Genomic DNA, 26,891 nt, shown 5'->3' with positions numbered 1-26,891 from the left:
ATAGCGAAAGATATCTCCAGATGGGCTTTCTGTATCACATGATGGAGAGGACAAAGGCTCAAATCAACGAGGCAGATCTAGCCCATGCCTAGAACTACATTAACATCATTGAGCGGCGGTGGGACTACCAAATGGTAGAGACTTGCATTTAGCAGGTAAGCAAGAACATTGAAAATCAGACTGCTCCTGTACTAGTATCATTTTACTAAGACGATCTCCTCTATATGCAGCATACTACCTGAACCTCCGGTTCAGTACAATGTAGCTGGAATTGGTATGGATGACGAACTTTTGGCAGCTCTGCGTAATGTCATTTACAAGATTGAGTTTGACCCAGAAGTTGCGACCCTATGTCTAGAAAAGGTAACTTAACTTAATTGGTATATGTAAGTTAACTGTCATCTTCTATTATTAACATAGTACAACACGGTTTTTTTTCACAGATCAAATTATTTAGAGAGGGCAGCAACAGTTTTGGACAGCGGGCATCTGTCGTGAGTAAGATAACTATGAATCCAGGTATGTTACCCATTAGAAGGACATTCATCTTGCATTAGATGGTTACTAATATGATACTATCTTATATCAATTTTAAATCAACATTTTTGCAGCTGAATAGTGGAATCATTTTGGGCTGTCTGCAAAAAATTTTAAACGGCTAGCTATTCGGATCTTCTTCCAGACAGTCTTCTCGAGTGGCTGTGAGCGCGACTGGTCCACCTTCGCCCTCATCCACAACAAGCAGAGGAACAGTTTGATACAGAAGCGCCTCAACAATCTTGTATATATCTACTACAATCTGAGATTGTGGCTAAAGTGCATTCACGAGGAAGTAGAGCTTAAGTATGCAGATCTGATCAATAGTTCTTTCGTTGATGATGACAATGATCCTATGATTGGATGTCTTGTGGGCCAGCAGGAGGAGCCAAAGCTTGACGAGCCAAGATTGCCTCCACGATCGATCAGCTTCGTAGCCACCAAGGCTAGGGTGGATGCAGGGCAATGGGCTGAGTGCAATATTCCACACATTTCTACAGCTGATCAGCCACAGCCATAGGGGAGCCAGTCACCATATGACTCCTTGTCTGAGACATCCTCTCAAAGACATGATTGAGAGATGCTCGAACGAGGCCACTACACTATCCGATCGACTCGGTTAGGAGGACGACATAGCCAGACAGATAGGGGCATAAAATGTAAGAAGGCAACTATCCAGCAGACCAAAAAATAAAACAAAAGGCACCTGCAGCCCCAATGAAGAGAGTCTTGAAGGAGTCTTGGAGCAGCAACGATGACGGTTCTGGTGGTCATGGATCTGCTGGCACTGGAGGAAGTGAAGTCCCAGTTTATGAGACATAGCCGGAGGATGGTTGAAATACTCTGGTGAGTCCTAGTTTACGTATGCTACACAAGATAGGAACTACGGAGCACGATCTTGTAGAGCCCGCGATGTTGAGATTTCATATAGGAGACGGGCTCCTCGAGGTTGTTTAGGAGGACACGATATAACTGCAGATGACCTCGCATGTGGAGTAGGATCTATAGACGTATCAGGTTCAGAATTGTATATTGAATTTTATTATTCACAGCTACAGACAGCCTATGACCCATACAGATATGGATATGGATATGGTGTGTCTGAGGCATCTTCCGGTGGCTACTATCCTACAAAGCCCGGAGCATCTCACGGGACAAATTTGCTGCCGATATATTCGGATAAGCCCTTCCACAGCCGTATTATCAGCTAGAAAATACTTCTCAGCGCCAGAGCTTAATGAGAGATGCGAGAGTGCTTATAACCCGGCACACATTTCTTATAGAATGAACATACAAGACTACAACGCTGCTTTAATAGAGGGATGGATTGATGTGCCTCCTGATTATACTGATGATCCAAATATCTACGAGAAACATCGCCACTTGATCCGATTTTAGAGATCATTATATATAATTGTTGGACTTCAAAAGTATGTAATTGATTGTATCTGGATTTGAAGATATTTTTATGTTATTCATTTTATGATTTGTATCATTTTAAAGCAATAGGATGCATCATCTAGCTTAAAACGAAATCATAAAAATATCGAAAAACATAAAAAAATATCAAAAAATTTTAAATTAGACTTAAATTCATAAAAAAGGTTTCAAAAGAGAGAGAGCTCTCCAAAAAAATTTAGGACATGCCGGTGCAGGAACCATCATGCCCAACCGGTTTGGTTCGGTATGAACCGGTACTGAACCGTACAAGGCGTCGACCCATTCAACACTCGATACCGGTTCAGCGATGCTTGCATCAAATAGTGAATACAATCCAATCCATTACTAGATTTATTTATAACCACACAGATTCTATCACTGACGAGGAGGTATACAGAGAGGAGATCTTGAGACCAGGTGTGATACAATTTGCTACTGACTATATTGCACTCGGTAGCCTCCTTAAGAGGAAAGCAGGTTTGCAACAGATATTTGTTAGTGTCGAGTGGCAAGAGACAGATTTGCAAGGGCTGACACTGAGAGGAGCTATGTGGAGAACTTGGTGATGAGGCAGACGTCCTGACAACAGGATGAGAAGATAGTGAAGGCTATCAAGCAATTATACAAAGTGCTTTAGGCTGTTGGTAGCTAGAGGTACCCCAATAGGTTTTCTATATTATATAATGGAGAAGGCATAGAATCAGATCAAGAAGGTAGATCTGAAGCATGCCCAAGAGTACATCAACATCATTGAGCAGTAGTGGGACTACTAGATAGGTAGAGACTTGCATTTAGTATATAAGCAAGAATTTTAAAAATTTAACTGCTCTTGTACTTGTATAATTTTACTAATACAATTACGAACTCTATCTGCAGCTTGCTACCTAAATCCGAGGTTCCAGTATATTGTTTTTGGGATCGATATGGACGGAAAACTTCTGGCGGACCTACATAATAAGATATATAAGATAGAGCCAGATCTAGAAGTTACGCCCCATGTGTATAAAAGGTAAGTTAAGTGGCATGCGTAAGTTAACTTAGCTTGTGTCTTCAATCATTAACATATTATAACACATCTTTTTTATAGACAAATATTTAGGGAGGGCACTAGCAGCTTTGGAGTCTCGGCATCTGTCATAAGTAAGAAAAGTACAAATCCAGATATATTAGATATTAACGATAGCTATTACTTAACGTTAAATAGTTACTAATATGATACTATCTTATATGTAATTTTCTTTAATATTTTTGCAACTGCACTATGGATTTAATTTTGATTTGTCGGAGAGAAATCTTAACTAGCTAGCCATCCGAATCTTCTCCCGGACGGCTTCTTGAGTGGTACGTGCAACTGGTCCACCTTCGCCCTCATCCATAACAAGTAGAGGAATCGTCTGACACAGAGGTGCTTCAACGACCTCATATATGTTCACTACAATCAGAGATTAAGGTTGAAGTGCATTCAGAAGAAAGTGGAGCTGAAATATACGGATCCGATCCACAAAGTTTTTGTTCGGGATGAGCATGATCCTATAATCAGATGGTTTGTAGGCCAACAGTAAGAGCCAGAGCTTGATGAGTCGGGATCGCCTCCACAACCGGCCATTTTCATAGCAAGCGAGGCTAGAGTGGATGTAGAGCAATAGGCAGATCGGAACATTCCACAAATGCTTCTAGCCATGGTATGCTAAACCAGCCAGTATTGGCTGGTTTAGCTCATACTGGACTAGTCTAGTCTCTGACTGGTTCGGTACAGCCGTGGAAAACGGTTCCGGCCGGAACTGAACAGTACGGAGCCCATACGGATCGGTACAAGAGCGAACCCGACGAAACTGGATCGATTTCATCCGATTCGGCCGATGCGAACCGGCACCCACAGAGTGGCATTAAAGCCACTCTATGCCCCCGCGCCCATAGCGCGCACGAGGCAGTGCGAAAAAGCTTCCTCCCGCGGAAAAAAGCGCCCAACGTGCGGTTACTCACGCCCGCGCGGGTGCGCTGGGCAGCTCATCTGCACGGGGAGTGCGATGTCCCGTGCAAGATATTTAATGCCACATAGTGGCATTTAATGTCACTTTGGTATTTAACGTGGGGCGCGCGCGTCCAGGCATGGCCCCCCGCACGCAGAGAAATTGCTTTTCGGTTCGGTACCATGTAAACCAATCTGAACCGGTACCTTACCGGTCCGATAGGCGACCGGTGTGCCTACCAGTATCAGTACGGCATACCTTGCTTCCAGCTGACTCATTGTCCAAAACATCCTCCCAAAGATATGACCAAGAGTTGTTTAGACGAGGCCACCATGCTACCTAGTCGACTTAGTCAGAAGGGTGACATCCATTCTTCCAGCATAATTAGGAAGAGAGGATCACGAAGGAAAAGCAGGCAGCTACTCAGCACAGCCTAAAAGAAAAAGGAAAGACAATTGTAGCCCTGATGGAGAGAGTAGAGGAAAAGTCAGTTCACTTAGATTTAGAGATCAAGAAGAGCAGTGATGATAGTTTTGATGATTATGGATCTGGTGGTCAGAAAGAGAGTGGAGTATATGAGACTATCATTTATAAGACATGTAAGGTGGTTTTCCATTTATTGGTGAGTCCCAGTTTACGCTTGCCATATAAAATAGGGACCACGATGCACGAGCTGGTAAAACCCGCGAGGATACGATTGCATATAAGTCTTTTCAAGGTCATTCGGAGGATACGATGCAGCTACAGATGACCTCGCTGTGAAATAGGATCCATAGACGTATTAGGTTCTAAGTCGTATGCTAGATTCTATTACCTCCAGCCATAGGCAGCCTATGACTCATAAGGATATGGATATGGTGCGTTTAAGGCATCATCTTCTAATGGCCCCTCCATAGCCATATCATCAACCAAAGAATACCTCTTAGAGCCAAAGCTTCAGGGAGAAATTCGAGATCGATTATAACCCAGAGCGCATTTCTAATGGGATGAGTATACAAAACTACAATACCGTTTGGTTAGAGGAGTGGTTTGATGTGCCTGTTGATTATGTTAAGGATCTGGATATCTACGAAAGACATTGCCACTTGACGAGATTCTAGATGTCGGTATGCATGTTGTACTTTAAAATACATGTAATTGATTATATCATTTTATGTTTTGTATCTCACTAATTGATTTTAGGATATTTCATATTACTTCTCCTAGCATGCAAAGCCACGATTGTTGTTTCTTTTTACATCTTAAATTTGGCCTGATGTTAACACAAAAGGTTGGGGGTAGCAAATCCAGTGATAGATTTGTCAGATTTTGTCTCTCCAAGGTAGCATTATTTTAGAGCAATGCCATGATGACATAGAAAAATCACTCCAAACATCAAAAAGCATTATTTAGGGTGTACCGGGATGATAGAAACATAAAAAAAATAATCAAATTACACTTAAAATCTTTCAAAAAACCAAAAAAAAAATTACTTTTCATTAAATCTTGGAAAAATTTAAAAAAATATTATGCCGGTTTGGAACTGGCATGCCATAGTGTACCGTGTATCAGTACGGTACTGGTTCGAACCGGCACGCCACAGCGTACCGTGTATTGGTATGATACCGATTATTGTATTAAACCGGTTGTCGAACAGTATGGGTTCTAGTACTAGTTCAGCTAACCTTGGCAGGGTGCTTTTTTTTCTTTCTTTTTTTCATCTTGAGCAAAGGTGGGGATCCCAATATTTCATTGAAGAGATGAATTGATGAAACAAAAGGAAGCACCGGCAAAACAGTGACTCAAGCCACTAAAACATAAAAAAACCAGCAGAAATACCCACCCAAGTGCATCACCATAATTAAGGTGTAATTGCAGGTTGCAATGTTTCATACATGAAATGTAGCTCACTATCTAAGCTTCCTAACTTTCAATTATTCATGGTACGCGCTCAAAATTGGGACCCGCCCAAAAAGGTTCAGACCTAGTATGGTAAGAGATGTAAAGCATTGGCAGAACAAATAGGATTTAGAGCATTTGAGATAGATTCAGCTTATAATTAACATAGATATTAAGGCATATTTTACTTTAATGACTAGGCCTTAGTTGTTCTAGCAATTCTAATTATTCAAGTACACCAAGGTACACCATACCATATCATACCGATATGTGGTATGAGAGGCGTACTAACATGATACACCAAACCGGCCTCCGTACTAAATATATAGACGCAGTAATAGGGTGGGACCGATATAGGGCCCAATACCGAGATGGCTACCTTGAAGCACCCCATTTTCATCTAACCAAGATGAGCCTACTAACCGATTCCAGTGGCTGACCGGACCCTCTCAAGCTTTTGACTTCTCTCTCTACATCCTTGTTTCAGTCTAATATACTTCTTTGTTACTCATAAAAGACAAAAAGTTAGGATGATGGTCAACAATGTTCTGCTCTGGTGGTATTCCAATATCAGCTGTACATTTTAGCAACAAATATTTTAATAAACTACTCAAAAAAAAAGAATGTGGTGCAAATGGCTTCCATTGTAGGTTCTTTCAAAATTTCCAGATCAATATTATTATTCTATTCCTGAAAAGATCCTCAGGATAATTCATGGACAGGAAGAATCAGTCAGCTGGTCGAGATACTAGATCATGCCAGGCCTTTTATCTACAAAAGATTGGAACATACAGATGTAAAAGTTAGTACTAACTGTAAACAGGTCACCAAATCCTAGATAATGATGCAAGGTAGCATAATGTAAAAGCAAGCATATGACTTCCCTTGAATACCTTGATCCTCCCAGTTACTTGTTCTGAACCTCTGAATGAGTCTCTGATTTTCATTCAATCTCTAGGCTCTAATGATGCAGTTCCCAGAATTCAGCACAACTGCAGTGTCAAAAGTGCCTACAAGAGTGCTACCCAAACAAGCAGTAACAGCTAAATTTGACATGGGAATTGCATGGTAACAGAGAGGACATGACTGTATATAATGCAAAAGGGTATTGGAAATGTCAGTTGACTTAGGGAAAAAAGTCAACAACTAGGATATACCTGGGAAATTGCTTAGCTCAGATGCTTGATTGTCGTTTACTAAAGAATTTTAGGTCAGGGATCCATGAACTGCAGGAATTCTGTTCACATCTAAGTTGGACACGCAATTGCTAAGCCTTGAGCTCAAATGCTCAAGGGCACGTTTTTAGCTGCTTGTCAACTTCCATGTTCACCAAGTAACACAGTTCTGCAACTTTCATTAACAAAATCATTGTGGACTCTCTTACACAGGCCTTCTCTACAAGCAGATGTCTACATTTCACTCGTTTGATTGAAGAGAGCCTTTGTAGCGGCTGGGTGTTCCATCAGCCGCTCCTTATCTGCCCCTCTCAACTCAACCATCAATCCAGTTCCATCATTTCGGTTGGTGTCCTTTGCCTCTTTCTCATTCACAAAAGTATTTGTTTTACTCAATCAACTCATTCCAACAATAGTGGATCATCATAGCAATTGCATTTTAATAGCAAAAAACAAAATAACAATAAAAGAAATAATATAAATTAGTGTGATACATGCATTACATCAGTCATAATATGAAAAGAATAGATAAGAAAGTGCAAAGATTTCCTCATAGATCATAAAACAATATCTTCTCCAAGACAGGAACTCCTGCCAGATAATATTAATTATGTCAACATATCATGCATGTTAACATATACAGGGAAGTTGTCAGAACTTGGGAGAAACATGTTCTTCTGGTAATATAAAAGATGAGCAATAGATTCTTAGATCTTTTATAACCAATAGATCAGGAGTTCTGTGATCTCAATTTTTTAGATTTTTCTACAGCCTAGAGATAGGATACGTATGCATTATGCATTTTAGGCCTTTTAGTTACCTAGAATAGATCCAAATTGCCAGCTTTTTGTACATGTAACAATAGCCACCCTTGATTCAAAAAATTTCAATAAATGAGATAAGATAACAATGATATGTGAATGTTGAACTTTCTCAAGTCTCAACCTTCTGAATGTTTGAAAAGTATGTACTAGTGAAAAATCAAAAAGCAGCCTGTGATGAAAGCTATAAAATATAACATTTAGCTGCTATATGTTGAGGCAGGCAAGAGAAGATTTAAGAGTCCTATTTGTTTAGACATTAGCATATAGAGACATCATAAGTACAATCTAGACCTAGCTAGCATTCAATATGAATATAGAAATTTGAAAGCACAGGTTTGAAGAACCTACTACCGAGAGCATTCAATATGAATATAGAAATTTGAAAGCACCATCATCAGCCAGGGGCAAGAAGCCTTTGTGGGGGGGAGGAGCATTTCAGATAATATTTTGCTAGTCCAGGAGATGATGGTGGATTTACAGTGAGCCTCGAGGAGACGATGTTTGATGGCTGTGAAGCTGGATATGGAGCGCGCTTATGATCGGATCCGGTGGGATTTTCTTCGGCGAGCGCTTGAGAGCTTCGGATTTCATCAACTTTGGATTGATTGGGTTCTAGGATGCGTGCAGGGGCCTAGCTTTTCCAATTTGGACAACGGCACGCCGTCGCCCTTCTTTCGAGCTACTATGGGGCTTCGCCAGGGATGTCCTCTGTCTCCGTATATATTTATCATTTGCTCTGATGTACTTTTCCGTGCTTTGCATGCAGCCTGTGGGAACCGGGAGTTGGCATCCTACTGTCCAGCCCCAGCGTCCGGCCCATTTCTCACTTGCTTTTCGCAGACGATTGCCTCCTACTTGCTAGGGCGAGAGCAACGGATGCGAGAGCCCTACAGGGGGTGTTGACAAAGTATTGCGCGATGTCCGGGCAGAGAGTCAACCTCCAAAAGTCAGCCATATACTTCAGTCCGAGCATGGAGCGGAGGGTGCGACGGGAGGTCAGGGCGATTCTGGGGATGCAAGAACAGGTGGGGCCCCTGGTCTATCTTGGGATTCCCCTCACAGGAAGGAGGTTGTGGGTGGAGTGTTCTACCCTAGTGGACATGGTGCGGAGCAGGCTAGAGGGATGGAGGGCATCATCACTTTCCATGATGGGTAGATTGACGCTGATTAGGTCAGTTCTGTGCTCCATGCCAATCTATCTGATGGCACACACTGTTGTGCCAAAGACGGTGTTGCTGGGGATTGAGCGGCTTATACGGAGCTTCCTTTAGGGCTCCTTGGGGGGGCCATGGGGTACCTGGTGGCCTGAGAGCGTGTATGTCAGCCACTGCATGAGGGTGGTTTGAGGGTGCCATCACTGGTGGAGAAGCGTGAGGCACTCCTGGAACGGCGGGCAGTGCAGTTCGTATTGGAGCCGCATGGATTTTGGAGTCAGATCATGACGACTAGATATGGCCGAGCAGGGTTTGGGGGGCAGGCGAGGGGTGGCCGGAGGTTCTTTATGTGGCGAGAGATTGGGGGATACTTACCTTTGGCCCTGGCGCACTCCATGTGGCTAATCAGCGACGGACAGAGCATTGATGTGATGGACCCGTGGGTGGGCACTTTCATTGAGACAGTGGCCGACGATGGTCAGCGGTGAGGGGGAGATAGGGCTTCGGGTGTGTGACCTTCTCAGGCCAAGGGCGGCGGAGTGGGATGGCGATAGACTGGGCCAGTTGTTTGGAGAGCATTTGGAGCACTACTTGTAGAGCTAGAGTCGGAATCGGCGATATTTCTCAGATTCTTCAGCAGGAGTCAGAGCCGGGCTTAGACTGTCACTGGGTGTGGGGGTTTGGGCTACATCAGAGGATTGCTCCTTTCCTCTGGAAGGTGGCCTGAGAGCGCGCCTGCCGACTTGCTCAGAGTTGAGCAGACGAGGAGTGAGCATCTCTCCCCTATGTCTGGATTGTGGGGTGGACGAGTCGGTGGATCATATGTTATTCCAGTGTATGTGGGCGAGGGATGCTTAGAGCCTGCCAGGGATCCCGGAAGATGCTTGGAGTCGAAGGGATTGTTTTCTCGAGGAGGTTCGGCGATGGTCTGGTATCCCCTAGATGCGTCCCGTGGCTATTAGGGCAACTTGTACAGCTTATCAAGTATGACTAGCCAGGAACATCCGGATATTTGGTAAGTCCAGTCCGTCCTCGCATTTCGTCATAGAGCGAGCTCGTGCACAGGCAGCAGAGATCATCCATGTTGATCTAGACCATAGACTGTTGATAGCTCAGGATATCTGGAGCCCCCACATTGCTTCAGCAGTTCCTCATAGGGTATTCTTTACCCGGGAGCCCCCACCTCCGAGTTTTCTCAAGGTCAATTTTGACAGCTTAGTATCGGATGGAGGTAGGAGGAGAGGGGTTGGCTTCGTCATCAGGAGCCCGAGCTCCAGAGTGGTAGCAACGGAGGGCTGTCAGATTTTTGATACCTCGGCTCCTGGCGCAGAGCTGCAGGCGGCCTGGATAAGTATGTGTTACGTACGACGGGTGCTTCAGGCAACTTCAGTACTACTGAAGGGTGATCAGCTGGGTCCAACAGGGTCCAAGCAGTGACGGAGGAGTTCATCTCCTATTCCGCGATATTTGGATGAAGGTGAGAGTGTTGCATTTTAGGCTATGCATGTATATTGTGAAGCTAATGGGGCGGCCGACTGGATGGCCACATTTGTAGCGAGCCACTCAGGAGGCACCCTATGGACTGAGGGTGAGATGCCCAGAGTACTTCGGGACCTTTTATTTTCTGATTCCATTGGGTGTATTCGTACCCGTGATGTATGAAATGCTTGTTTCAGCAAAAAAAAAAAAGGTTTGAATGGTAATAATGCATGAAAACTTCAAACAACCAAAAAAAAGCTGCATGCCACTATGATGCTCCTGGTGCCTATAAGGAGACTCATAGAGCCAGTTGAGGTAGGATCCTAGGTAAACAAGGAAACCATCTCTAGGAAGGAACTGAAGTCTACCAATATACAAGTCATAAAATAATAAAGAAGACCTTATTGAAAAAGGATATTTTGCTAATTAAGGAAAACCACCTTGTAAATAGAAGTTCAACAATAATCCATTTCATGCATATAACTTCCCTACAACTTACTCGCACATAAGGAGTAAAAGCCAGCTACGGCAATTGGCATGGGCCAGCACACTTGGACTGATCTAATCAAGAAGAGAAGGAAACAATTCCTTCAAGTCATTTAATTTGGACCTCTCAAAGAAAATACTAATGAAATAATGGAGTGGCTAGACTAGGGACTACCAAACCATCCCGACCGAGCAATTCGAGGTATATCAAACCTACCAGCTGGTAACTGGGATGATTCGGTCGATCGATCCGGTCTCAAATCAAAGGCTTCATTTAACTAAAAAGCGGATCACCTTGCGTCTCTCCTCAATCGCGATCTCTTCCGAATTCTCTCCCCTCTCTCTCCCTCCAAATCCATCTCTTCCCTCTCCCCTCTCTCCTTCTCTCTCAATCTTTCTCTCGTTTCTTCCCTCTCTCCTGATCCACCATACCGACTATGATCATGTTGATGTCGATGCGACGACAACTACGGCTAAGGTTAGTTAGGGTTCCGCATTAGCGCAAGAACACTGCAGCCACCGCCTCCTCTTTTAGCTATGATGAAGATCCTCCGCTGCCGCCTCCACCATCTTGTCTCCGCTGCCTTCGGCCCCTATCCTCCTCTATATTGGCACCTCCATAAGGCTGGGTGAATCCCCTCTCTCTCCCCTCCTCCCTCTCTCTAATTTCAATGTGTATCAGATCGGTATGGTATGCACCGATATCGTACCGAACTATTCTCCGACCAGCACGTCCTCCAATACCACTTCAGTGAACCTTGGGCCAGACTCCTTTTGATTTCATTAATTGAATAATAAAACTGATTACAACTTGTCTTATTTATATTAGTGAGGTCCAAGTTCCCAAATTTGATTCAAATTCCTTTTCTACTTAAAAGAGGATAGAATTTTTCTAAATTAGTTAAGGAATTTGTGCTAAGTTGAAAGCCATCCTAGAGATATCTCTAGATTCTTACATTAAATTTGCCGTTTGCTACATCGCCTAATTCCTCCAAGATTGGAAGATGCACCATCAAAATCTTACCTGAAGAGGATGCTTTTACTTTGATCGGCCCACTTCAAGGCTTAAAACATCATAGCACCCCAACATTAGTAGGGTGCAATGAACCCTTAAGGTTTCCACATCCATGTAAAACTCAAAAAAGTTACCCAATTTCAAAAAAAAGATCATTATAAAAAGGATGTCGTATGGGGAAGTTATGGCAGATCTTACTCCCAAACTTTATCCAAACCTAGCCGAAGTGATCAAACTGGTCCACAATGGATCCAATGATCCTCCTAGGTCATGGACCAATATGTGGCACATCTATGTGCCAATGCATGGGGTTCAATGCATGCCAAGCATTTGAATAGCACAATATGTGCTGTGTTGGAACCAAATCAACACTATACCAATGCATGACACTTAAGAATTAAAACCAAACATCCATCGCTACTAGAATGGGGAACTCTTTGATAGAATTTTTGGTTCCACACTAGAATCTTCACTTAAATGAAGTCACCTAGCCTCTTATGAAATGCTTATCAAAACTAAACGTAGTTGGAGAAAAGTCTCTTACACCTTTAGAACTCCTTTCTAATTCATATAGTACTGAATTACAATAAGGAAAATAAATGAAACAATTAAAAACAACTTTTCTAAGCCTAATAGCTTGACTAAAGACCTTTCCTAATAGAGAAAACTATGAAAAAATAAAACAAAAAGTTTTTAAAATTCATTTCTAATTCAAAGTAGCCAAGGAAAGGCAAAGTCATAACTACGTACAATCCTGTCGACAAATTTCAACAAAGTAGCCTTTCACTAAGATGACCATATGCCCCTCATTTAAGTTCTGATTAACATGATTCAAGATTGCATTGGCAAGTTGTTTTGATGCTAAATACGATAGAAGTATTTTGATTTTATAATTCAGCTAGCTTTAGTAAGCATTCTTTTGGATTATGGTGTATGAAGTTGATCTTTGAAAGGCTAGCATTGGAAAGTTGTTTTGATGCTTAATACGATAGAAGTACTTTGATTTTATAATTCAGCTAGCTTTAGTAAGCATTCTTTTGGATTATGGTGTATGAAGTTGATCTTTGAAAGGCAGCTAATCTATGGTATATTTTTCTCAACTAAAACAGCAATACGTCAACATTGGTGAGCTAAGGGTCTAACAAGTGATGCCTGACAACTTTGGTAACTGATAGATTCAATGTGGTCTCAAAGCCATTATGAAACCAATGTTGTTGTGGACCTCTTTTTGGACTCTAAAGCCCTCTTTGGTTCTAGCTTCATCTCTAGCATGGATTAGTAGCATGTAGAGGACCCTTCACTCACATCAAACTCCCTGGCTTTAAAATTTGTCTTTTGATGAATTATTGTGGAATAAGATTTGAGAGCTAGCCTTAGCGCAATAAAAAGATTCCTCCATTATGACCTAGATGTCACAAATTCGAAAAATGGAAACAACCTCTCCCCACGCAACAGTAAGGTTGCGCAAATCAAACCATCCCCAGACCCTAGTGTTGGGAATCTTGTGTACTAGGGAACCCTTTTAGGATATGATGGTCTTTCAACATGCTTGTGTCAAACACTTCACTATCATCAGCTTTCATGTGTTCCATCGCTTTCTTGTCCTTTTCCCATGATACTTTTGGATCTAAGCCTTCTCTATCACAAGCTTTCAGCATAATTTCATTAATATATGGATTTTGTTTTGATTCTGGGGTAGTTTTATACACTTTGATAGGAAGAAGATTTTGATGTAAATCATCACTCAACTACGGAGTCATGCCATCCGCTCATATGGATTATTATTCACGTTGCCTCCACTGCTACCCAAGGATTGCCGAACCGGTATCGGGTGCTGTACCGATCGGCGCCCGGTCCGGTTCGGATCGGACCGAATCGATATCGAACTGGTCCGTCAAAAATGCTGCAGCGCGCGCTATGGCAAATCTAACTGGATTCGGTGCAAACCAACTGGTTCGCACCGAGTTCTGGCTGAACTGGACGGAACCGGTCCAGTCCCGTCCGGTTCGCTTTTGTACGAGGCCAGAACCATTTTATATGTCCGAACCGACCCGGTTATAGACCGGGTCGACTCAGTTCGGCCCGGTTCGGCATTCCTTACTGTGATCTTTATTCTTTTTGGGATAGTTTTATACCCTTCGATAGAAAGATTTCGATGTAAATCATCACTCAACTACGGAGTCGGCTTCTTGCCATCCTCTCTTATGGATTGTTATCCATGTTGCCTCCACCCTCACCCTTATTCTTATGAATCGATACTATAGTGTTCTTCCTCCAATCATCAGGTATTTTCCTAGTGTTTAAAATTTTATTAAACAAATCTCCATAGAGATTTCATTAGGCCCATCTACTTTTCCTATTTTCATCTTTTCCATAGCCTTCTTTATCTCAAATACTCTAATTTTATTATATGTATAGTTAATATTTCTAACCTCAATGGAACTAGTAAGGCATCATAAATCGTCTACTTGTCTTTCATTGAATAGCTTGTCAAAATAGTTTCTCCATCTTTCTTTGATCTCATCTTTCTCAACTAAAACTTCTTGATGTTCATCTTTGATGTATTTAACTTAAGTCAAGTCTCTAGTTTTCTTTTCTCCTAGTCTTGCAATCATATAGATATTTTTTCCCTTTCCTTAGTTTCTCACTTGTGAAATAACTTTCCATACGTCTTGAATATAGTCAGTGAAACCTGTTGCCGGAGCCGGAGATTAAGGAAAGAGAGTGCAAGCGGGGGAGGGAGGGAGTGGGAGAGGGTAGAAGGCCGGCGGAGGGTGGTGGACGCTGGAGGGCCGACGGAGGCCGCGAGAGCGAGGCTGTAGCCGGTTTCCTCTCCCTCCCTCTATCCCCCTTCTCTCTCTCTTTTCCTCTCTCCCATGGTCTGCGGAGGGTGGTAGAACCGTTCGATTTGAGCTTCGTACCGGTGTGAACTGGCTCGGTTCGCACCGGCATGAGTTCGAACCGGTGCGAACCGAGCATGGATCGCACCGGTTCGTTGCTGAAAATTAGTGCTAGAAGTGCCACAGCGCTGGCCAGAGGGGGTCGAAACCAGGCACCGGTACGGTATCGGTTCGGCTCGGTTCGGCACCGGTACCGTACCGTTATCGAAGCCGACCGGTACGTCGGTACGATCGGTACCGCGAACCTTACTGTGACAACTTCATGAATGTTCTCAAGCTCTTGTGTTAGACATAGTACAGAATTTAAGTTTGCTAGCAACGTTCACTGTTTTGGTACCAAACTCCGTACCGGTATCATTCTATTACAGTATCGGTACATAGTACGGTACGAGACGATGAGGCATATTGAGTGTCAGAATGATACGAGATTGCGTACATAGTGCGGAGAAGTCGTGTTCGGGCCGGTTCAGCGCATACCGTACCGGTACCAACCCCAACTGGTATGATTCGGCTGTGTACCAGTGCGGACTGGCCCGGTTCGCACCGGCCCAAACATGACTTCTTCGCACGGTCGTACGCAGGGCAGCGCGCCCTGCGTGGGCCATTTAATGCCACTATGTGGCATTTAACGCGTCCGTGCGTGGACGCGCGCGAACGCGTTGTTTTTTCGCGCTGCTTTATTTTTTTCGCATTCGCGCGCAGACGCCCGAGCAGGAATCGCACGCCTAGCTCGCGCACACGCGCGATTCTTCGCGTAGGAAACCGCGCTTGCAGCTGGTTTCCTAGCAAGGAATCATGTCCACGCGGGGCAGCGCACCCGCGCAGCCCGTATGGGCCATTTAATGCCACAGAGTGGCATTTAACGCGTCCGCACACGAACGCGAGTGGACGCATTTTTTTGCGTTCGCGCGTGAACGCGTGTAGTTTTTTTCGCATCCGCACGCCGTGTCCGCGCGCGCGTCTCCAGTTCGATATTGGACCGATACCGAACCGGTACCATAACAGTACTAGTGCCTACCGGTACGTCGGTACCGTCGCTCCGGCGAACCTTGATACCAGTGCAGTATGGTATGCGCGGTATGGCAAATCTTAATGTGGTACAGCAAATCTTGATTGCTAGCTTTTGTTGCTTGTAATACTTTGATCCTTATGCAAATAAAAAAGCAAAATCTTACTTGTATACAAGGTAGTCACAAGGATCTTTCTTGTTTTCTAAATCATAAGCATGTTAAATGGATGAAGCTGCTAAAATGTAGCACCTTTTAAAAAATATAGATCGTTGAATTTAAGAAGTGGATGCATGTGTTTGTGAAGACAGTTCTTGATTGAAATCTACATTCCTGTCTGTAATGAAGCTGACCTTTTAGTTATTTCTGAAAAGGATTGTAGATATCTAATTACTTGATTCAACACATCATGTTTACAGAGTCCAAGCTCGTGAATGGCTTCATTCATAAGATTGAACCTTTTTTCCTAAATCAAATAATAATTTTTGTAAAATCATTGTTGGTGATTTGGCATGCGGCTTTGAAATCAAACTTATTGTGCAATGCCCCAGAAAATACATATGATAGCAAAAAAATAAACTTAGAAAGTAGTAGCATACAACATCAAACCTAAATTATATTTTTCAAGGTTTTTAGTCTTAGAGGTCAGGTCGAGATGTTGCACCCCCATACCAGCACATGGTACACTACTGGAGGCAACATAACAGTTGCACATGTGTTGAGATACTATCGTATTGAGTCCCTCTAATGTACCAATACATTATTGGGTCAGTATGATGCCCAGTACCAAGTGGGTTCAAAAAAACTTATTTTTTTATTAATAAATAATTGTTGGTTGCACATATATATGTAAGGGCAAGAGAGACTTTCTATAGGTGTAGAATACAAAATTACAAATGATGCATGGTCATAGACATAAAGAATTTTCAGAAGAGAAAATTTGAGAAAGCATATTTCTTATAGAATATCAATACTCTAATTTATACTTCAAAATATTAATATATTAAATTGAGATTTTATTCAAATATTTATGAACTGCTCATACTACACTTTGATGCTGGCTTTAAGGAATATTTCTTGTAGAATTTAACTTTTTTTCATTTTTATATTGTTAATTACTAGTACCTAAAGAACTAAATTATGTGCTCTGTTCTTTCTAGTTGTGGCAAAGGGAGGCAGAAAGCTTAAGGGAGCAGCTGCATAACTTACAAGAAAATCATCGGTACCATCTCTTAACCTCGTTCACATTCAAAGATTGTTCCTATGCCTGACTAGCCATTGGCACTATTCCCTTAGACATCATACCATAAAGAAAAGATTTAACTATATAACCATCTATTTTGTTAGAAAAATAGTGTTATTCAACATGACGTAGACTTTCAAGCTTGTTTGAGTATAACTAATTCCCTCATGGAAAAATTTAAAAATTTTCACCCAATTCCAGGGATCTAGAGCATCAAGATCATTAGGAAAATAATATGTAAACTAGTGAAAACATCAAATTTTGTAAATGACTAGAAATGAAGTATAAAAAGTATTTCTTAAGACTAATCACATGAAGCAACATTTTCGTTTTTAAACACCACCTTGTCTTGTTGTTTACCATATTGTATGCATTGAATAAATCATTAATTGCATCATTAGTTATTGACAAAAGAGCAGGTTACTGAACTTCCAATAGTATGTCAAGATTTAGACAGCATAAAACAGATGGTACATCTAAGGACTTCATTTCTCACTTCAATACCCATGGACAAAGAATTGGTCCACAAGCCCACAGTTCACAAAAACAGTGACAACTGCTGCTTCCACCATGGCAACTAACCTGTAACTATCAACTTCATATAAAATTATTATTTGCTTCAATTATCAAATTGAACCTCGGCATTTTTTATCCAAACATATAGCTTGGGCAGGAGCAAATGGTGGACAGTGGCTTGAGTGCTTGTGAAAACAGTAAATGTGCCTAAAAACAACCTAGTAATAAAATTCTCTGACATTGACAATTTTCCAATTATTCTCAATTAAGGTTTTCCCTAAATTTTTACTGACTTAATGAAATCCATGCTTGCCAAATATATAGTGCCTTCTATGAATAACTTTTTTTTTTTTGCAAATATTTCATAGAACATTTCATTTCTTTTTCTAAAGTTCTCCACTTGTTTTATTTTTCTTTTTATTATCATTCAGTCTTCATTTCTATTCATTCACTTTTCAATCCTCAACATATTCCAAAGGTTTTCCAAAATGTATAGTAGATTATAAATTTTTTCCTTGATAATATATTCTTGAATAACTATGCCTAAAAAGTATACAGACACTAAAACATATTAGAAGTCAAGATAAAACAAACGTTTCCTCCTACTAGTATACTGTGTAATGCAAGGCTCGCCGTCTTAGTACCAGACCCATACCGGTGCCATGCTAGCACTATTGGTTCGGTGCGGTACGGTACGGGGTGTTGTCGGCATGCCGAATGTCGGTATGCATCCCGTATCGTGTACCAATACTGAACTGGTATGGTATGATATGCCCCGTACTGCCCTGTTCGGCCAGTACGGCAAACCCATAATAATGTAATGTAGAATACTCAATAAGCTACACATACTATTTGATTTCGCTTATGGATCCTTCTTTTTGAAACATTCTTTTTATTTTAGTGATTGTTGTTATTGATATGTAATAACAGTACCAGAATTTAAAATCTATGACATTACATATTTATAGAATGGGATTATCACATTGATCTAGTAGCTTTATTACTATTCCTAAAGTTGTGCCTCACCCCCCAAGAAACCATGCTTCTATATAAATAAAAAGAACACAGTTCTGACTGGTCTTTTCTGTTATCTAATTTTTACGAGTTGAGAATCAGACTCTATGACATCATGAACTGCTCCAATTTCAATGTCTAAAATTGCAAACCCCCAGAATGCTATAGAATACATGATCATGTGAAACACTGCTTGGATAGACCAAATTACCGTGAAGATTTCTTAGAGTTTCACCAAGGGTGGACTACCAAGAGTGCAATCAGAAATCAATCTTATTTTGCCTATAGGATCTGAGAATAGCTGTTCTGGAAGAAAGTGAAAGCAAGACTCGGAGAACTGCTTCAGTACTTCAATTCCAGAGTCTCAGCCTCCCAGCATATAATGCTAATAGCAGCAGCTGGAACAATCTTTTGGATAGGAGCACTGAGATCCTAAATACTTTTTTTCATCTCAGGCATCGCAATTTAGGATTTTGTCCCCATTTTACTTTGGTGGTAGCTTGGATATTAAAAGAGTACAAGGCTTATACTCAGCCATACCTTGGTACAAGCTTTAATAGATAATTTCTGGTTGTATACTTCATGCAGAGAATAAGGTTGTTAGAGAATTCTTTGATATGAATTTCTTACAAAGAAGTCTATGTGATGTTCTTGCCATGGAACATAAGGGAGCTGAGGTGTCAATTTTGGACGTCATAGCCCAATTACTTAAGAATTTACAAAATTGTGATTTAGAAGGATCACGAGTTCTATTGTGGACCAATTTAGCCACTTGGGGTAGGTCTAGACAAGGTTTGAGAGCAATATCCACCACATCCAGAACTTGATCGTGAAGTGTAACTTCCGAAGGCCATAACTTTCTCGTATGATCTCCAGTTTCAACATGTCATGCGCAAAACAAAGCCCTTGACAAGTACTATGAGGATGCAACAAGGTTGTCACACCCCTATGGGTGTTCTACAATATTGGGGCCTCAAAATGGGCCGATCAAAGTAAAACATTTCTTTTAAGATAAGACTTTGAACAAAAGCATCTTCTAATCTGTAAGAAATTAGGCGAAGGACAAAAGGCAAAGTTGATGTAGAAGTCGAGATCTCATTCCTAGATGAGTTTTATCTTAATATAATTGTCACAACCCAGAACCTCACCTAAAAAGACTAGCTGGAAGGTGTTATTTGGATTTCATGGCCTTGTAACAAGCATCCACAATCTACCCAGCATTCTAGCTAGGTAAATCACCTCCAGCCCACCCATATTTTTTAAAAAATCCAATAAATACTTAATGTTAGGTTAAAAAAAACTTGGGGATTTATGATGCACCTAACAATATTTGATCACTAGGTTTATGCTCTATGGCATAAATTTAGGACCAAAATCAAGGAAATTTGGGTTTCTGGCTTGAACCCCAAAACTCACTCAAAGGAAAAAAAAAAGGTTTTAGAGGTATCTCTAATTCCAGATTATTCTGTCAAAAACATGCAACATAAAAACTTCAGCACACATCAAAAACCATGGCTAGAGAGTACTTAAATCAACATTGTTGCCATACTTTTCTTAAAAAACATAGCATTAAGACAACAAAACATAAGAAAAATACAAAATAGAATAGTTTCATAGCATAAATAGGCCATACCATCTGACCATGCAAAGCATATCAATCAATACCCTCTGCTAACATGATGTATCCCATACCAAACCTTCATCGATATGAGGTTTGATATTCGATAATTTGCATCCTAATAAGAGAAACAAAAATATTAAGGGAAACAAAAAGTAAATAAGTAAAATGGGTAGAAAATGGTGAATGAAGTAGGATTGCTCAAGAAGGTTTCAGGGTACATTTGACAGAAATGAGAAAGAAGACAATGATATGGGAGTCAATAAGCAAGGTAAAAAGACCTACAACTGGCTGCTACACAAACAATGTCCTAATGCAAAAATGTAGAGGTGAAAAAAAGGAATAGGTGAATCTTAGTGTTCTATGATAAGATTAATAAAGTTTTGGTTCGATTAATGTTGGATTAAGTACATTACATGACTAGTTAGAAGAAGATATAAATAATTATCTCAAAAGAAAAATGGAAAAATAAGAAGAATCACATCTAAAGACAAGATGGCGGCACTGAAAACCTTTTTGGAGGTACTGAAAACCTTTTTGGAATGTGATATATCTTGTGTCCTTAAACTAGTTAATGATGGAAGTACTGAAAACCTCTTTGGAATGTGATACATCTTATATCCTTAAACTAATGGTGGAATTTGGGTAGGGTATCACCATCCTAACATTCCTATTAGTTAGACTTGGATTAAGTACATTACATGACTAGTTAGAGAAGATATATATAATTATCTCAAAAGAAAAATGGAAAAATGAGAAGAATCACATCTAAAGACAAGATGGTGGTCCTTTTTGGAGGAATTGAAAACCTTTTTGGAATGTGATATATCCTTAAACTAGTTAATGATGGAAGTACCGAAAACCTTTTTGGAATGTGATACATCTTGTATCCTTAAACTAGGTAATGATGGAAGAACCAAAAACCTTTTTGGAATGTGATACATCATGTATCCTTAAACTAATGGTGGAATATGGGTAGGGTACCACCATCCTAACATTCCTATTAGTTAGACTTGGAATGTGATACATCTTGTATCCTTAAACTAATGTTGGAGTTTGGATAGGTACCACCATCCATAACATTCCTGTCAGTTGGAGCTTTTTTAACTGGTTACTCTTATCCAACACCTAGAATTCATGGCAGGAACATATATCCAAGTCGAACATGTGTTAGACACTTAAATACTTACCACCTTTTCTTAATTACAATTTTCCAAACTTGGTAGGGAACTTGGAAGACTTCGATGAGTTCAACGCATGGAATGCCGTACCGGCCCGTACCGGCCGGTACGGGCCGGTACGTACCGGTCCGGCCGTGGACCGGTACCGGAACGGATAAAAAACCGGTATTTCCCGATTTTTTATCCGAACCGGCCGGTTCGGGGCCCGTACCGGCCGGTTCGGGGCCCGTACCGGCCGGTTCGGGGCCGTACCGGCCGGTACCGGCCTCGTACCGGTGCGAACCGGCCGGTTCGCACCGGTACGATTTTTTTTTTTTTTTAGAACCACAGCGCCGCGCGCTGTGGTTTTTGAAACCACCGCGTACCGGCCGGTACGGGACCGGTACCAGCCGGTACGTACCGGACCGGACCGGTACCGTACCGGTCCGGCCGGCCACCGGTACGCCGACCAGTACCGGTACGGCGGACCTTGGTTCAACGCGCTAATAATAAAAGTGAGATTTGTTTGTTTTTCAAAATATTATTAGAATGCCTTTGCAAAATATTATTTTTCAAAATCCTTAATATAATGGGAAGTTTGGGCAAGAAACATTCATTTCAAAAGATCTTGACAAATAATAATAATATCTTTCAGTGCTCTATTTCATTACAAAATTTACATTTTAACATCTTTTAGTTAAAAAAATTGTTTTTCCTACACATCCTTCTCTTTTTTTTTCCATATTGATGAGTCGGACATTAGTAGACGAGTTCAAATCAGATTCTGGTGTCCCTTTCCATTCAACACCATAAGACACTAATTAATCTCGCATGTGAATTTGCATGGTTTAAGTTTTAGAAAATATTTTAGATATAGGATAAGTTTTAAAAAGATTCTAGGCTTTCTAGCATTGATTAAGTGCTAATATGCCTTCCTCATAAAATTGTTTAAGATTTATTTCGTATGTTTTAAGAATTTTACACCATAAGACACTAATCAATGATAAGCTTTTAATTTTTGTTGTGACCAAAGTACTGCTCTGAATTTGGACTTTAGAGGATGTGAACGCTTATTACGTATAGAATCATAGAAATCTAGGAGTTCACCCCTTGAACTCCTCCTTTGAGTCTATCAATGTTAGAATCCATTTTTATAAAGTTTAGCATGGTTTAAGGGAGAAATCTAATTAGAGTTATGATGTAAAATTGGGACACCAGAATCTATAGGTCCTTCAACTATATGGCTGCTTTTATCATACAATGTTAGTCTATAACATTAACCTTTAGGTCCTTCAACTATAAAAAAAACCTATAGGTCCTTCGAGCATACAGAACATGACATGCTAACAATATTCTTAGTGTTTTTCCACCATTGTTGATGCTAACACCCTTTTTTTGTCATTAAATATAGGAAATGAAAAATCTTATATCATAGTTTATACTTGTGAGTTGTGACCACTTCTTAAGGTTAAGCATACATATCAAATAAATCACAATCATTGAAATGTCCAAATCAAGAATAATACAATCACTAGTACGATAGTGCTTGACAATAAACAAATATTGTATGCATCTTCTATGAAAAAACTATCTTTTAAAGTTCTACTCTACAACATGAGAATAATTAATAGTATAATTTAGTTAAAATCAAGGATTTAAATACCGTTGGAATGTTATGGGATCAATATAGGTTTGGAACACTGGTTCTCACTTGAATCGGTATATACCAATGATACCAATTTGTACCAACAATCATATGTACTGGAAGTTGGTACATACTGGTTCCATTTTATTTTTATTGATACAAACCATTTCAATCCATACTGACCATATCGGTACCGTATCGCTCAGGTTCAAAACTGGTGTAAGGCTTGGTATTGGTCTTTTAAACCCCGGTACAGACCGGTCCAACCTGGAACCGGTATCCGGACAACATAGATACCGGTTCTAGCTGTCTGGGTACCGGTCCAACTGTTTTCGGGCTGGCACTGACCGGCATGCATAAGTACTGGCTGCATACCGGTCTCGTACCGGCCCGAGCCGGTGGCCAGTTCGCACCGGTATTGTTTTTTTTAACCACAGTGCGCGCGTTGTGGTGTAGGAGCGCGTGGCCCTCCCTCGGGTCAGAGTGCCCCGCGTGCGATTCTCCCGCGCGCGCTGTAGCCAGCTCTAGCGCGGACGCGGATGCAAACAAAAAAAAAAAAAATTTTCTGCGCGCGTCCGTGAACCAAAAAAAAGTATATAAACAAAGACCAGTTCGTACCGGACCGGTTCCGGTACGAATCGGTCTCGAATCGGTCCGGTAGGCCAGACTGGTTCAGCGTACCTTGGTTAAAACTATCTCTTCCCACATCCCCTATATATCTTTGCTACCTCTTTCCAAATCATACAATTAGGTATGCATCAAAATCTAATTGCAATATCCTTGTCCATACAAAACTTACAGCCAATGTTATTAATAGTTCTCACCGAGGATGCTACTTGATCCTCGAATATCATACTTGTTTCAAACTAATTTTTAGTACATCATAAGGCTTTCTCCGAGTCTATTATATGATCAAAAGTTTTTGTGGCAAACAAAGGGTCTCAACATTATCCACGTGCTATAGACATAAGAGATAACAAAAGAGATATATAGTAATTATATTTATAAATGATTTATTGTAGCCATAGTTTGCCATACCGATCCGTATTGCCCGATACCAAGCATATGGAAACATTTGGTAAGGTATCAAAACATGGTATCAAGATCCGATACAGCATAGAGGCTGAAAAGGCCTAGATGGAATGGTTGGTTCCACCCAGTTTCATGTTGTACCGATATATACTAGCCCAATTTTGGGTGGTGCCATGACTGGGCATAAAAAAAAACTCGGAACCTATGTCAATACAAAGGGTGTAGCCGTACTATACCAGAACTTATCGTACCTTACTAGTAAGGTATCAATATGACAAACCTTGGTTGTAGAACACTACTCAAAACTATAAGATATAATTGATAACAATGCATATAATGGCTCTCGTATGATAGTTTTGTACAATGCATAAAACATCTTTCATTCACATCACATTGGAACCGTAGTGTCATTACTCTAAAAAATAATCATGGAAACCAAAGAAAGTTTCATACAGTAGTTTAAACCCCAACTCAAACACCTTGTTTTGGTAGCCAATTTACACTCACAATTCAACCACAAATCAATCTGCTGAATCAACCATTCTTTCTCAAAATCCTCAATTTTGTTCTTCCTTAGTGATCTCAAAAAACCTTATATGAATATCTAAACCAAGAAAGGCGGAACTGTCCTAAATGGAATGGTTCTGCCTGTTCCGAGCTGTACCGGTGGCTTACCAATACGGTTCCGGCTTTGAAAACAGCTCGTTGACGGCATCGAAGAAGAAGAGAGAGAGAGCGAGCAGGGGAGGAAAGAAGGATCGGCGGCGGACGCCAGCGGAGGGTCGCGGGGCGGCGGCGGACGCCGAGGTCGCTACCACGTCCCTTGTTTCAAAAGTGGCCACGGAAAAAATTTAGAAATTTTTAAGTAAAGTCGGTAAATCGGCCTTCGCAGGCCCCTCGCGGCCTCTGCCGACATCCGTCGCCGCTCCTCCCTCTCTCCCCCGCTCGCTCTCTCTTTCTCTTCTCCTTCTCTGGCTCCGGCAGATTTTCTTTCTCGGTACGGGCCCATGACGCCAGACAACCGGTACGGTGCCCGGTACCGACAAAGTAAACCTTGACCCAAATGACAACAGCAGTGATGATTATGAAGGAGTTTGAACAAAGGTGTGGAGTAATGAAGGTGATGGTAAGATTTTAGCCCAACCTAGTGGTGACAAGCCTGGAATCAAATAACCGTTTTAAGTCTTACTGGACCTTGTACCAGTACCTTATTGGCATGAGTCAAATCAGTATAGTTTAGAGGACATGATATGCTATTGGAGTTAGCATAGCTTGTACCATAACTCAGAATGGGCCTATGGGTGGCATATTGAACCTTCATGCCCTATTGGTACCGCATCAAGCTGATGTGATATGCCCTATACTAGCCAGCACTGGTCGGTATTTAAAACTGTTACAAATTAGGATGGATAAAAGGAAGGGAGAAGAAAACAAGGAGATGGAGAGGATGATGACGAGATGGAATAAGAGAAGCATGATAGAATAAAGAAGCTTAAGGCTTTTAACTCTTAATATTTTGTGAGGTCCATGCCTAACCACTGGACTAGATTAATTTTAGCAATTCAGATGGTTGAATCTCCCAATTTAAAAACTCAGAATATCTTTTAGGAAATCCAAGTCCTGACATGATGTCATAGACTTAGACATAGACTCGTCGCAAGGGGTGCCGGCATGCGCATGGCACGATATTGCAAAAAGGGTTTGGCATGGGCCAAAAGTTGCAATGCTCCTCGATCATTTGTAACCCCCGAGGGTGGCCGTTGGGTGGGTGCCTAGTAGGGGTATCGAGGGGAGCAATGGTTAGCCAAGGCACGACAGAGCCATGGCATGATATCGGATGGCTCGGGAAGCATGATATTTGGCATGGTGGCGGACTACTAGGATATATATGGATACTCAAGAATTCCACTTGGTTGAGGGGTGCAAAACTTTGTCCGTGTTCCCGACTCCCAAGCCCATAGGATATGGGTCCGCCATGGCACAATTGCAGGGCAAGGTAGTGCCATGCCTGATGGTCTCGTGTGGAGGCATTTGGAGCAATGTTGGTTGGATGAGCTACACACGTTATGCGGAGGGGAGTTTCGAGAGGTTGGTCCTTGAGGAATTTTCCGGACAACCCTGTGCGTTTTTTATGTCTATGATGGGGCGAAGAGGCGATAAAGGGCTGCTCGAGCAAGGGTGTGGCCTACCTTGACAAGCAAGTCTCATGAGCATTACAGGGCGATGTCTCATAGGGATCCATGGAAGCTAGTCGACCGTGGAGTACAAATGTTGACTTATGGAATATCAATCGGATTATGTGTCTTAATGTTGGGCCAAGGATCAAGGACGGCCAAAAGGGTTGTGCCAAGGAGAGGACAACTAAATGCAATGATTGGTCGGTCGAATATATTTACTTGATGGGCGGACTTGGGTGCTAATATCATGGTAGTGCACGATGTACGAGCAGGCCATGAACATTGTCAGACAATATGGCCATGGATGGGGAAGGCATGCTGAGGATGCAAGACTAGGATTGTGGCATAAGAGCTTATTGGGGAGCTTGGATAGCAAAACCCTGAAGGGCTTGGACATGCACAATCAACCATAGCTTTGAGGGGTTGCAGGGCATGTCAGCTTGGTGTTTTGACTGAGCTTGAGCCTTATGCATAGTAGTGGTGTTGAATGGTTGTGTCATGTGAATTTGGTTTGTGTATGCCCAAAGGGCAGCATGGTGGCTTACGGATCGGTGGCACAGGTTATGTTGTGGCACGAAAACACTCTAAGAATCAAGACATCCTGGGTGAGCAGTACTTGGC

The 26,891-nt window shown here is 41.5% G+C and overlaps 1 protein-coding gene and 2 long non-coding RNA genes across 15 annotated transcripts in view; 1 reads left to right on the top strand and 2 right to left on the bottom strand.

Annotated features, from left to right (window-relative positions):
• LOC103701881 (MADS-box transcription factor 23-like) overlaps window positions 1–26,891 on the top strand; it is a 43,275-nt gene that overhangs the window by 14,191 nt on the left and 2,193 nt on the right. For 9 of the 13 annotated variants that reach the window (XM_039130181.1, XM_039130179.1, XM_039130176.1 and 6 more), the window contains exons 4-5: window positions 7,214–7,345; window positions 17,026–17,087. In XM_039130181.1, coding sequence (XP_038986109.1) covers window positions 7,214–7,345; window positions 17,026–17,087 — 194 coding nt within the window. The remainder of the gene's footprint in view (window positions 1–7,213; window positions 7,346–17,025; window positions 17,088–26,891) is intronic. The other 4 variants (XM_039130183.1, XM_039130182.1, XM_039130177.1 and 1 more) reach the window with 1 other exon arrangement.
• On the bottom strand, window positions 5,644–6,806 carry LOC113462336. Its single transcript, XR_003384511.1, has 2 exons — window positions 6,719–6,806; window positions 5,644–6,596 (listed from the first exon to the last, which is right to left on the bottom strand). It is a non-coding gene; the product is annotated as an uncharacterized LOC113462336 (long non-coding RNA).
• LOC120111921 overlaps window positions 7,229–26,891 on the bottom strand; it is a 32,335-nt gene continuing 12,672 nt past the window's right edge. The window contains exons 3-4 of the long non-coding RNA XR_005513374.1: window positions 20,272–20,374; window positions 7,229–7,362 (exon numbers count right to left, since the gene is read on the bottom strand). This is a non-coding gene — a long non-coding RNA (uncharacterized LOC120111921). The remainder of the gene's footprint in view (window positions 7,363–20,271; window positions 20,375–26,891) is intronic.

This window comes from Phoenix dactylifera, chromosome 9, assembly GCF_009389715.1.
Source record: "Phoenix dactylifera cultivar Barhee BC4 chromosome 9, palm_55x_up_171113_PBpolish2nd_filt_p, whole genome shotgun sequence".
NCBI lineage: Eukaryota > Viridiplantae > Streptophyta > Magnoliopsida > Arecales > Arecaceae > Phoenix > Phoenix dactylifera.
This window is presented reverse-complemented; position numbering and strand designations above follow the sequence as displayed.